This window comes from Triplophysa rosa, linkage group LG2, assembly GCF_024868665.1.
Source record: "Triplophysa rosa linkage group LG2, Trosa_1v2, whole genome shotgun sequence".
Classification (NCBI taxonomy): Eukaryota; Metazoa; Chordata; class Actinopteri; order Cypriniformes; family Nemacheilidae; genus Triplophysa; species Triplophysa rosa.
Genome location: NC_079891.1, coordinates 14916210 through 14930248, shown reverse-complemented (window position 1 = coordinate 14930248; position 14039 = coordinate 14916210). Strand labels below are relative to the sequence as shown.

The window sequence follows — 14039 nt, the reverse complement described above, 5'->3', positions numbered from 1 at the left end:
AATGGCCATAGCGATTCTCAGGTGTGATCAACTTGCATTAAAGAGCTTTATTTTCACAGTTATCTTCTAAAGAATGATCTTTTTTGCCAGCAAAATGTGCAGTTTCCATTCGGTTCATTCGGTAGCATTCTTTACGTTCAGTGCCTCCAACATGGCCGACTTCCTGATTGATGACGCGTCGTGAAAACACTGCTATGTAAGATATTGCGGTCATGGCTCTCTGATCTTAATAAGACTATGACTCAATAATGCGCATTCCATGTGGCTCTATAAAATGCGGTGCATCACACCAGTCGTGGGCTGTTGTAGGCGAGTGCTGCATGAGTTTTGAGCTCCTCGGAGATCAAAGTTTTTCATGTGTGTTTCTTTCTAGTGTTTTTCTATTGGTTTTCTGTTCCGACGTGAAGTTGTGAGACCGAAGAATTGCCGAACGGTGACTTGTTCATCGACTCCACCTGATCGTTTGGAACTGCACTACAGTTAAATTCACTTGAGGGACTTAGTTGGATTTGACCGTTTGACATCTCAGGATGGATTCACCAGTTGTCATTGAGAGTACCGCAGCTTTCGAGTGCCTTTTCAATGATTACCAGCCGATAACATCAAGGGCAGATTTCATCAATGAGGACAAAGCGTTGTAAGGTCATGCCAGAGATTGAAATCAATGCTAAGGAAGCTAACTTTTGTTATTCTGTGCAAAAATAATAAGACATAGTGTAAATGAAATCTTTCATTTCAGTGTTTAAACCGTTAATTTGAATGTGTATCTCAATATCTATCACATAGTCTATTATTTACAGTGATAACCTTTTCCTACACATTACCTGTATTTTGTCATTTTTATGCCCATGGCCTTGATGCTCCTCATCTTATAATTGTCATTAATGATTAATGATGTCATTTATCTGCTCTGATTTGTTCTCAACAGCTTGTGCACACAAGAAAGAGTTCGAAGAGGAGGCGGACTCAAAAGTGTGCCAAACATCATCACCTTCTCCATCTCAGTGAGTTTAACAAATATTTCAGATCCATACACAGCTTGAATGTTTGTGGAAACAGTACTTCAAAAACTTGTATTTATAATGGTGATTATTCTGCCATAGGCTCCTCTGCAACATCTAGAGTGGACATGCCAAGGGATCTTGCTGCAGACGTCTCCTGTACATCATCTGGAGCGTCTGAGGAGAAGAAAAAGAAAAGGAGACATAGAAATTGTAAGTTTAGCACAGAGGCAGGAGAGGAGCACACCCGAGAGGGACTCCAGTATTGAGAAGTTCTGCTGGCAGCTGGATGGACTTCACCTGTCCACAAATCCCCCTGTAACACCTCCACCAGCACCTGTACCTGAGTGAGTTGAACAAATTCTGTCAATTTATAAATGCTCAAATGTTTGCAGATACAGCCCTAAAGTACATTTTCTTGTTGTGGCGGATGGAGCCCCACCCTGAGTCGGGCGGTGGGGGTATGTGGCGGGGGGGTTCATGGTTCAGCGCGGTCTGCAGCGGGAGACAAGGGCGGGAAACGGACGGGATGTAAGTAGGTCAAGTGCACATTATGAACACCTGTGTCTCGTTCCAGTGATTGGTGAGGAGATGGTAAAAGCCACCTGAAGGAGACAAACAGGAGAGAGAGAACGGCTGAGAACTCGGGAGCAAAACAGGAGAGAGAAAAAGACAGATGAAGCTATTCTGAGTTACTGTGGATTGTGAGCGCATGTGCGCACGTTTATTTTTGTTCCTTTTAATAAAGACATCCGAGTTCCAGCCACGCCGACCCTGTCTCCTTCCTTCCTTTTATACGAACATTGTTACACTTGTATTATTAGGCCTCATACTCCTGTCCCATTCCAGAGGCATTACTGGAGCATGCCAGAGAGCTTAATGTCTGCTGTATTTGGTGAGTTGGGTTAAATTTTGTTCTCTGACCAACAGTTTTAATGCTCTTCTTTTCAAAACTGTTTTAAAATTCCTAGTTTTTCATACCAAATACTGGATGATTTGTTCTCAACAGGTTCTGCACAAAAGACGTTGGGTGGACAAGAGACATCCACTAAGGCCCCTGCCACACCTACTGACGTGTCGCAATTTGAGTTTAAATTGCCGCCAACATTTGGCAAGTTTGGTTACATTTTATCCTCTCTGCCCAAGAGAGTGTCAATGTTCTTTTATTTTTCAAAATTCTTCAAAAAATTCTACATTTTGATCTAATTTTTCATATCAATCATTGGATGAACAGTTTTGTCATTTATCTACGGTGATTTGTTGTCAACAGGTTTTGCAAAGACTAAGACGTTGGGTGAACAAGATGCATTCGCAATATTCCCCGCCACACCTATAACAGCTCCTGCATCTCAGTGAGTTACTGTCTCAATGCAGAAGTGCTTGAATGTTTTCAGAAACTATCCTTAAAGTACTTTATCTTGTATTTCTAGGCGTCATCCTCCTGCCGTAAGCCCTGTTAAAAGACAAGGCATCAGCCCGCTGGAAAGACCAAAGTCTCCGACTGATGTGTCACAATTTGTGTTCAAGTTGCCTCCAACATTTGGTAAGTTGGGTTACATTTTGTCCTCTATGTCGAGCATTGTCAATGCTTTTTTATTGTTCAAAATTGATTTATTGATTTGACCTTTCTAAAATTTTCATATCAATCATCGGATGAACAGTTTTGTCATTACTCTACTGATTTTTTCTCCACAGCTTTTGCACAAAATCCATCGTTGGGCCCTGCCACCCCTATGCTAGCACCTGTACCTCAGTGAGTTAACCAAAATGTCAACATTTTTGAGTGCTTGAATGTTTTCAGAAACTATACTTAAAGTACTTTATCTTGTATTTGTAGGCATCATCCTCCTGCATCAAGTAATGTTAAAAGACAAGCCATCAGCCCGCTCAACAGACTAAATTGGGTTACATTTTGTCCTCTGACCAACAGTGTAAATGCTCTTTTATATTTTTAATTATTTAGAATTTTTTTGTCTAATTTTTTATATCAATCATTGGATGAGCAGTTTTGTCATTTATCTACTGTGATTTGATCTCAACAGGTTTTCATGGCCTGACCTGATGGTAGAGCGGAGAATGGGAAGCGGCGACCTGACAAGAGCTGAGATGATAGAGCTGGATAAAGAAGGACGCGGTCACCTGACACGTCTTCATGGCCTGACCTGATGGTAGAGCGGAGAATGGGAAGCGGCGACCTGACAAGAGCTGAGATGATAGAGCTGGATAAAGAAGGACAAGAAGTGACACTATTAGCATAAGTTTTTGTTTGCGCTTTTGAAAAGTTTTATGTACACACTAGTGATGCGCGGGTCGTCTCATAACCTGCGATTCGGGTTGGGGCAGGTAAAGAAATTGTTGCTTTATTTGCGGGGCGGGTTCAATCCAATCCAACTTTATTTGTTAAGCGCTTTCAAACAATCAAAGACGTCATAATAAAGACATAACTGCTCACACGAGGTGCGCAATTACATATATAATACAACAATAAAAAGTAAGAGACAACAAAAACATGAGTAAAATAACCAGGCAATAATAAGCAATCAAAACGAGAAAATATATATATGTAACTAGAGTAATTAAAGTCAACATCTTACTAGGTGTCAAAGGCCACAGCGAAGAGATGGGTTTTAAGAAAAAATAGACAAAGAAGAGGCCTGTTTAACGTGCAGAGGCAGAGCATTCCATAATTTAGGAGCTGACACAGCAAAAGCACGGTCCCCTCTGAGCTTCCGCTTAGTTTTAGGCACAATCAGGAGCAGCTGATCATCTGACCTGAGAGAGCGGGTGGGTATATACGGGTGTAGAAGCTCAGAGAGGTAGGGCGGTGGAAGGCCATTTAGGGCTTTAAAAGCAAATAAAAGAATTTTAAAATGGATCCTAAATTGAATAGGCAGCCAGTGAAGTGAGGCCAAAATGGGGGAAATGTGCTCATGTTTACGTGTGCCAGTTAAAAGACGTGCAGCAGCATTCTGTACTAACTGGAGACGGGCGATGGAGGACCCACTTACCCCCACATAAATTGCATTACAATAATCCAGCCTAGTGGTAACAAAGGCGTGGATTACCGTTTCAAAAAGCTGCCTTGATAATATAGGCTTTATTTTTGCCAGCTGCCTCAAGTGGAAGAAGCTAGATTTGACAACCGCCTGATCTGACCACTAAACTTAAGTTCAGGATCCACTTTAACCCCTAAGTTTTTAATACTAGGCTTAATATACTGGGCCAAGGAACCCAAATCTGCAGGGTGTTCCCAGTGGTGCCACCAAAAACCATAATTTCCGTCTTTTCTTCATTGAAATTTAAAAAGTTCAAAGCCATCCAGGCTTCATGTCTTCGAGACACTTTATGTAGCAGTCTGACAGAGTGTGCATCATTCTTTTTAAGCGGCACATAAATCTGACTGTCATCTGCATAACAGTGGAATGAAATGCCGTGCTTCCTAAGTATGGAACCAAGTGGGAGCAAATAGAGAGAAAAAAGGAGAGGGCCAAGAACTGAGCCCTGTGGGGACCCCACACGAGAGAGGAGCAGAGGAAGATACACAGTCACCAAGGCTGACACAAAAAGTTCGATCAGTCAAGTAAGACCTGAACCACTCCAGTGCTATGCCCCTGATGCCCACCCACTGCTTCAAACGTGAGGTCAATATCTCATGATCCACTGTATCAAATGCAGCAGTTAAATCTAAAAGCACAAGGATAACACAGTCACCAGAGTCAGTTGCTAAAAAGATATCATTAAAAACTCTTAAAAGAGCCGATTCCGTGCTGTTCAAGATTTTAAAACCGGATTGGAAAGCCTCTAGTATATTAGGATCTTCCATAAAGGCCATTAATTGACTGTGCACAATCTTGTCCAGGATTTTTGAAAAGAAAGGCAGTTTAGAAGTAGGCCTGAAATTAGCAAGGACTGCAGGATCTAGAGCAGGTTTTTTAATCAGAGGTTGTATTACTGCATGTTTAAAATTTTCCGGGACCACACCTGAGGACAGACTGCTATTAATGACTGCAATAACAGATGGTCCTACAGTGGGAAAACCTCCTTAAATAGTCAGGGAGGGACAGCATCCTTCGGAGAACTTGATGGCTTCAATTGACCAACAATGTCCTGTAAAAAGAAAAGGGTCACAGGCTCAAATTTGTCAAAAACAGCGGAACAGGGGACAGAGATTGAGGGGTCATAAGATGAAGTTGAGATTTGAGCCCTAATTGAACTGACCTTATCAATAAAAAAGTGAAGGAAATTTTCACACACAGCAGTAGACGCCTCCATACAGGCAGTCTGCGGGGCATTTAGTAGTGAGTTGGGGCGGGTCATTAAAAACAAAATAAAAAAACCCCATGTATGTTGCATGCAATTCCCTATAGCATATATTAAACATATGGGACTATATATTTTCATTTTTTTATAAGGTTCTTTGATAAGGTTACAATATGTAGGCCTACGTAGCAACATAACTTGCGACGTAGCAACATAACTTGCGGGACGTCCCCAAACATTTGGCCTCACGTCAATAAAAGAGTGAAGATGGTGCGGGAGAACATTTTAAGACAAACCATGTAGGCTACAAATTCATCAGTGAAAACCATCACTGAGTATTTTCTATATACAATTGCAGTTTTCCAAAGACTTAAAAACACAGTTTGATCGAGTGGATCAGGTAGACCGAGTCATAATTATCCAAAAAAAATCAGTTTAACAAAGGTAAGCACTTTTCCCTCTTTTTTTGAAAGCTCAGATGTATGCTTTACATGTTTTGATCATTTTTTAATGTGCTCACACTGTGCGTGTGTTCACTAGTCTCTGGATGGGTTAAATGTAGAGGTCATATTTCGGGTATGGGTCACCATACCTGACAAATAGGTCACTTTCAAAAATAATTACTATGTGTTGTGTATGTCCATGTAATTAATGATTAAATTACTGCTAGAGCACAAAATTGTTCGCATAAAATTCCTCATAGATCCATTGTCTTATGTTTACCTTTAAAATGTACAGATTGTCTGAATTGTTCAGTCTGATGGTATACTTTGTTTGATATAGTAAATTGTCGGGTCTCGGGGTTAACCGCCTGCCTGTCTTTCTCTCTCTGTGTGTGTTTGCGATTGTTGTCGAGCGCGTGGCTTTGTTTTGATTGCCACCACATGCTCATTGTCTGTGTGTGTATGTGCCCCACCCTTCTCGCCTCTTCACTCATTCCCATAATTAATGCTTATTCCCCTCACCTGGTTCTCGTTTACTTCAACCTATTTATGCCTCCTAGTTTCTTTTCCCTGTGTGCGATCGTCATTCAATGTTTACACCGTACTGGCATAAGTTGCCCTCTTGTCATAGATACTTTATCTAGTGATTACCTTTTGTCTCGTCGTGTGAATGTTTTTATCTGCTTGGATTACTTTTCTAAATGTGGATTATTGTTTCCCCGATCATTCCAGTGGATGGTTTATTTTTTCCTATATTGGAAATATTAATTCTTTTGGGGGTTTTTTGTGTCTGCCCAGGCTCCGTTTTTGTTGTTTTTCGCCCACCTTCTCTCTCAGTTGTGCCCCGGATCCTCGCCTGCCGCCCAGGCATCCAGCAACCAAGCTACCCCCTTGGTCCCCAACGCAGACTCTTCACCCTGCCCTCGGTCACCAGCACTGGGGCTGGACTGGTATCTCCTCGCCTGAGGAGGTTGGCGCTACGGCTGTCGGCTCGGACGTTTAGCCTTCATTTGAACTGTCTCTATTGCTCAGGGTTTTCGTTCCTCAGAGTCAAGTCTTCCCTTCGTGTGGGTCCAGATCCCCTGAGGTGGTTAACCAACAATTGACAGTCCTCTCTCTCCTCAGGTGGAGTCCATCTAGCCTGCTGCCCCACCACGGGCTTCCTCTTGCAAATAACCCAGACATTTCCTTGTATGTGACAGTAAATGATTACAAAATAAACATGTTCAACACGTTACATTTTTTTTCAAGACGCATGCAGCAAGGGCAAAATTAATCAAGATTATAAATTTGAATCAATTGTCAGCCCTGTTTTGTATGTCTTGACTTGAAGATTTTAGTTTCATGTCATATTAATAAAAAAATGATCTGTGGACTTTGTTTGACTTCATGTGTGTTGAGCTTTCTCTTGATCCATATTCACTCCAGATGACAACAGTTGTCCAGTCTAACAGTAAGCCAGGTTTTATCGCAAGAAATCCAATACAGAAATTAGCAATAGAACAGGAATAGTGATAGAAGGCCTCATTCTTGTCTTCTGAATGTTAAAGGAGTGATGAATTAAGACATCAATTTTAACCCCAGCTTTTGTAATATATGAGGGAATCACCCTTGTTACTGAAATTACAACTGTTATTGACACCAGACCCAGCGAATGGCAGGTCCTGGAATGCACCTATCTATGACAGGTTGAACACCGCTTCCACAGAAGAATATCAACGACTACTTCTGTAGCCCCGCGCATGAAAGTACTGAAGTAAGACAAGTTGCATGGAACCAGACAGAGTGAGCAAGCAATAAACATGCCGTTAAAGATCCCAACACAGTCGCTGCATAACCTTCCTTTGGATTCCAACATTAGTAAGGCGTGGTTGAAGTTTATTTTTAAAGACGTTCCAGCTCACGTGGGTAAAACATTGAACGTTTCTTCGCATCATTTCATCGTGGATTCCTTTGTGAACAAGGCCCAGGTCAACGCTGGATTTGCGGAGAGACTAAAATGAAAAGGCAGTGCTGTGTCGTCAATATTGGATCCTATAGGAATGGCGCAGCAATCTTATGTGAGTAAAATATATTTGTATCACTATTGCTTTGTTAGAGATCGCTTGATATGCCCTGACAGCCCTATTCCCACAGGATTATTATTACCTGGGGACCTCTAGTCATTTGTAATAATTGCAGAGGTTGTCTGTGATCTTAATCCCATGCGAATCGGCCATGTCTGTACTTTGTAAAGTAAAAATTCCCCCACAAATGACCTACCATATTGTGACGAACACCGATGTCCTGTGATAATATTAGTCCCACGTGATTCGGCATCTCTGTGATTTGGCGGGATCATATATAATTTTTCAAAGTTTTATCCACCGTTTGCGAATAATGGAGGCTGTTTTGAAGTGTTTTGATATTATTTCAGGTGCTGGGTCATATCCATAACTGCCAACACTGTCGTTTTGGCCGGAAGTCTGCCGTTTGTTTATTTATCATGGAAACTCTCGTAACATTTGAGACCCGCAATCGCGGTGATCTTTTGTCCGGTTCACGATCACAGGTCTCAAATGCTGACAGGTACGGATATCATTAAACACCATACAACTATAGGCTATACAAACTTTACGCAATGCCTTGCCATCACATCCGGGAAATAAGTCAGTAAATTTGAGTAAAATCACAGCCTGCACTTATCCCGTGCTAATGCGCCACATGAATTACAGATGTGGGGAGGTAATTTATAAATCACACGAGGTCCCCAGATAATACTAATCCCGTGCGAATAGGGATAATGTGTAACCTAACATTACCATATTGTATAACATCTAACCAAATTCACATAAGGCTCCAACTAAGTTTACTACGCAAACTGCTATCCAATCATAGCAGTGGGCATTTACTTCCAAGTCTTCAATGTGGCACGCCCATTAAAACTGAGCGTTTGTCGAGCCGGCCTCAAAACCTGGGTAGAAAACAGCCTATTACTTATTGATTTTGATGTTTTTGAATGTAAAAACCACAGAAACGTCATAAGTAGACCTCATACTACAGTATAAAACAATAAACAAGTGTAATTCATGACACATTTTGTCAAGAGCCAGTCTAGAACTTGGGTCTCTGGTGTGGTTTATAAGAGAACTACCGCTATGCCCCAGGGGCTGTTTAGGTAGACCCAAACGAAATACTCCAGAGTTCTCCGGGCAAAGTACAGTTATTTAAAAAAAAGGTATTTGCAAGAAAACTAGTTCAACAAAAGTTCTTCTCGGACAGAGGCAATGGAAAAACTCACATGGGAAAAATAAAGAAATAAAAACAAAACAGACAACAACAAAGCAAAACTCCACGAGGGGAGAAAACCAATCCAGATAGCATAAACTATACAAAAGACACAGTTAATCTTACTTGAGGTAACTGGGGGGAAACAATGCTGGAGACTAACAGCCAAGACTCAAAAACCAAGTAAGAAACTAAGGGAAAAAACACAACTTAAATACCCTAGGGGAAACAAGGCACAGGTGGCCTGGATAACACTAGTGAGGGAAACAGGCGGGCCTCTAGAGGCACGGAGAGTACAGGTGGAAGGATGCTGACACTTTTAAATAATTTAATTATTAAAATAAAGTAATCTTGGGGTTTGTAAATCAAGTAAAATGTCATAAGGTTCTAAATCCATCTTGACAGTGTTGAGTCTGAAAAGAAAAAGAAAAGGATTTGATGACCAAAGACCTAGGTCCGTATTTACAAAACATTTTATCTTAACATTAAGAGCTCTCCTAAACAGCAGTAAAAGTTTTTAGTTAAGAGTTTCCACTTGAGAGCAACTTTACTAAGGAACAGAAATAAATGTTAAGCTAAGAAAAAGGGCGGGGTTGACCTCGTTGCTATGGATTTTGTCAGCGGAGGCATGTTCAAGCTCAAACCGGTACGCAACGTTTTGCTACGGTTTCCGGGTTGAACGACACGTTTCCTGGAAACGGTTTGCAACGGTGTGCAACAGGGTTTGAGATACGTTTTCTCTTGTTTGGTGGGTGTGTCAGGAATGTCGGCCCAATCAGCAGCAACATGTATATAACCCACGCGGTATTAAAGAGACAGCTCGCACAATGGGTCCAAGTAAAGTCGTTTAAATGTGTCCGCTGCAGCTCGGTATACGCAACAATTGAAGATATTAGAAGAGATGTATTTTGCAGTATTCAACACGTATTCATACCGATTTCAGCAGGCTCCGAAAATTCTTCAAAAATAACATTAAAAATGGGCTTCTCAGCTGCCATAGTTCAACTCTTGCGTCATCACAACAGGGTGTTCAACCGCACCACCGTTTCCGTTTAAAAAACGTTTTGCAACGTTTTGTCGGGGCTGAACGCAGCCCAGGTTTACTGATGACCACAGTGATTGGCTGATAGAGGACGGGTCTCTGTCAGTCATTTAATCATAGAAATATTATAGTATGTGGTCTCATGCTGACATATTTAAATTAAGATCTTAAAACAAAAATGTAGTCATATTCAAATAAAATGTTTTAATATTTATTGCCGTATTCAAATTAAGATAATATAATATACACTAAATTACTAATTCAACAAGTGAAGAGTTCATTTACAAGAACAGATAACTCCATTTTTTCAAAATTCAAGTTTTTATTGTGCATTCCAATTAATATTAATCAAATTGTTTTTTTTATTGTTTTTTATTAAGTAACAATAACTTTAAAAAATAAAGCTAACAAATACAACAAAACACAATAAACAACATGATTTTTGAATTATTTTAAAAAAGGAGTTATCTTGTGCAAATAAACTATATGTTCATATAAAGTAAATGTTCAGCTAATTGTAAGCATTTTGCCTGTCTCATTAACAGTTAGCAGATATTAGTAGTCTTCATGGTTGAGCTCATTGTCATGAAATCTTTGTAAAATGTTTAAGTTTCAAGGTAGACCTAAACAATTTTAGGATTGTTGTGTGTTGGTCTTAGAGGAGTCCTCTTCACTACTCCTAACGTCTCACCGTTTTAGGAGCTAGTTTTAATGCTAAAACCCTTTGTGAAATACTCTTAGCACAAACAAATAGGAGTCCTAAAATTAGGACAGACACGCCCATTATTTTTAAGAGTTTCTCCTAAATCAGCAAGTTAGGAGCTACTTTTAACCTTAAGATGTTTTGTGAATACGGGCCCTGATCCTACACCAAATACACCTGCCCGCATTCACAAAACATCTTATCTTACCACTAAGAGTTCTCCTAAATGGCAGTAAAGTTTTAAGTTAAAAGTTTGCTCTTAAAACCTGTTGGCATAGCTGCTGAGAGTAACTATTACAAAGGAGAAGAAATCTTAAATTAAGAAAAAGGGCAGGGTTGACATCATTGGCTGATAGGGGATGAGTCTCTCTCAATGATTTCATCACAGAAATATTGTAAAACAACAAGATATACATATATTTCCATATTCAAATGAAGCTTTATTGAAGGTATTAAACAAGTCTGTGTACCACCACAACATGTACAGCATATATTTTGTAGCTTCTGGAGGATGTTACTAAAATGACAACATAAGTTATTTCAACAATATAATATAATAACAATTAAGCTGGTCACCCAGTCCAAACGTTTACATACATGGGACATTTAAATGTATGGTGTTGACTTCTTGATTATTATGGAATGTTGTTTGTTAAAGTTGTTTGTTAACTTGTTACTGTTTTTGTTTATTCTGACCATAAACAATGCACTGTAAATTAAAAAAAGTTACCAGTTTAAGCCTTTGCCTTGCCTTTACCTAGGAAGCCCTAATTATAAACAGTGCAAGTCTGATGACAGATTCTATTATCACTCTCAGTCTGTGTTATGTATGTCATCAATGCAGGGCTGTTAATAATGGTATGGTATTTAAAACTCAACCACCTGCTTGTCAACACTTACATTCGGGTAAACAGACATGAGTCAAAACATAAAGCACGGATGCTGTGGCTAATAATCAGCTGTCAGCAATGAGCTGCGTGCCATGTTTACATCAACACACTGTGGTTTCTCTGTAGTGAAAAAGCATGTCTCTTCTAAACTAAAGATGAAATACAAACTAGTTCCAGTTATCTCATTCTTTTGTTTCTATGATTAATGTTCTGATAGATCGCTTGAGTTTTAACATCCTCTGTTCTGTTTGAGCTCAGAAGCATTGCGATTCATATCTATGCCAGTAGATGGAGCAAGTGTTTCATAGTTTCATAGACAGCACGACCCTGCAAAGATATTTAATCTGATTTAAAGAATTGAAATGGCAGTGATGTACTTACAATTATATATATGTTAAATTGCTGTAATGTTTATGGGACAATAAACATTTATTAGTAAGAAAATGGGAAAAGATAATAAAATATATTAATGAACAAGGAAAACATATAGTGGTCACCAATGTAAAGATAGATAGATTTTACACATTTAATACAACCTAAACAATATTTAAAATGCCCAGCTTTTACTATTATAATTAAGACCATTGCTCTTTAGCGCCCCCCTCAGATGGGTTTCTTGCGGTCACCGGGAGAGAGAGAGAGAGAGAGAGAGAGAGAGAGAGCGCCCCGCACCATCTACAGTACATTGTTTCAATCCTCCCATTTCCTGCAACACAACACTTCCATGTTTCGTTTGAAGGGTATGCTGCTTTACCAGTTAACACCACACATTACCTGCTACCTGGACACTGACGACAATGAAAATATGAAGGTATGCCACTTTAATTCGCTTTTATTGAAGTAACAAACATGTTCCGGGTGACATCACGCTACACTATCAGATCGTGTGTGTGATGAAACGACCAGGTTTCTTTAAATACATATGTGAATATGAAACCTAAAAGATACGTTTAATAAAGCACTGTTACTCTAAGCGAGGTGTCACACACCAACTCGTCAACGCGATTCGGTTTTTCTCTTGTCTTGTCGCTTGCCGTGGTGAATACTGGGGTTACGTATGATCAAGTGCAGTTCCTTACACACAAACACATACATGCGTACGCACACTCAGCGCAACGCTGCGTTCACTTGGCAACGCCAAGCGCTATAGACGGTCGCTCTGTCCCTCTGCTTTCGTGAACGACAAATTTGAAGAAAACCCCTGTTACCTTCAACCGTGAGGTGTTTATTAGTTTCAACCCCCTGGTTAACCCGTCTGAGCGCGCACAGGGTTGATTAGGGAGTGAGAAGAGGTAGCACGCGCGAGGTTTGACGACTCAAGAAGTAGACGCGGAACATTTACGCACGACTGGGACTCGGAGCAGCTTCTTTCAGTTTGTCTGTCTCTCTGCAGAGTGAATATGAGAGGGGCTCGCCGCAAACTGTCATTATGTTGACAGAGATGGGCTGCTGATTTGGGAATCCCGGAGCGCAGGAAGCACCAGGCAGCACCATGACTGTATTCAACCAGGAGAATGTGGAGGATTATTATGAGATTGGAGACGAGCTCGGGAGGTATGTGATGTTTCTTACCAGATTTTGGGTGTTCTGTTTGATGTAGTTGTTTTCATTGGCACGACAGTCTGTGTGATTTGCGGTTTTGTTCAGACGAACTTCTTGAATACATCTAATGCTGTTTAATTAACATGTGCAAAAGTCTCTTTAGAGAGACATTCACACACTCTTATCTGTAATGATCCTGAATTGCATTTATTGATTTATGGGGTACAGATGGCTGGTGAAGAGAAGAACCAATGTGGTGTTGATTTCTCTTCTAGAAAACCTAACTTGACAGGTTGGTCAAGACTAATTGGGTTAGTCTGCCATGCTTTGGCTCAATGACAATTAGATATTTGTGCAATAATTTGACTCTTAAATACATCCAATCACTCACTCATTCTTATTCACGTAATTTTGCACAGTATCTCAGTTTATGCGTTGTGTTCATGCTGGTACACTGGCTCTGGAAATACCAGTTGTAATATTGTGAAACTTTATGATCGGTCAGTGATGGATGTTCTTTTGAACTGGTTTTCATGAGAAGGCAGATTCTTGGATTCTCTTTGACTGCTATGTGTGTGGGCGATCACCACGCACATATGGATGAGTCTGCTTCGTGTGTGGGTTGTGGGAAATCGGGTTTTTTTGTATTTAGGGGAAATGATAAGAGTCTATAGGATGCTAGAGTCCGTTGTAGGATGCAACAAACTAGAATTTTTGCGCTTATGAAATGTTCCCCTGACCATTATCTACTAGATGTTCAAAGTGCAATATTCACCTGAGTGTGTGTTAGACAAGGTGTAATGACTGTTTAGATGACTAGTTTACGTGTTGCAGAGTTTAAGTGCTTTTTGTAATAGGGAAACAGGGAAGCAGTATTGCTTTACATATAAG

General features: G+C 40.2%; 2 protein-coding genes across 2 annotated transcripts in view; both read left to right on the top strand.

Annotated features, from left to right (window-relative positions):
* Positions 1-220: 220 nt before the first annotated feature.
* LOC130571583 (uncharacterized) lies at positions 221-7077 on the top strand. Its single transcript, XM_057362682.1, has 10 exons — positions 221-637; positions 929-1004; positions 1123-1532; positions 1826-1896; positions 2011-2112; positions 2272-2353; positions 2432-2544; positions 2697-2754; positions 2839-2932; positions 3044-7077. The coding sequence occupies exons 3-10, from the start codon at positions 1387-1389 to the stop codon at positions 3056-3058; spliced, it is 681 nt and encodes a 226-aa protein (XP_057218665.1). The 5' UTR covers positions 221-637; positions 929-1004; positions 1123-1386; the 3' UTR covers positions 3059-7077.
* A 5199-nt stretch (positions 7078-12276) lies between these two features.
* Positions 12277-14039, top strand: part of dapk1 (death-associated protein kinase 1) — an 84710-nt gene continuing 82947 nt past the window's right edge. The window contains exons 1-2 of the mRNA XM_057349375.1: positions 12277-12417; positions 13000-13160. Coding sequence (XP_057205358.1) covers positions 13099-13160 — 62 coding nt within the window. The 5' untranslated portion in view covers positions 12277-12417; positions 13000-13098. The remainder of the gene's footprint in view (positions 12418-12999; positions 13161-14039) is intronic.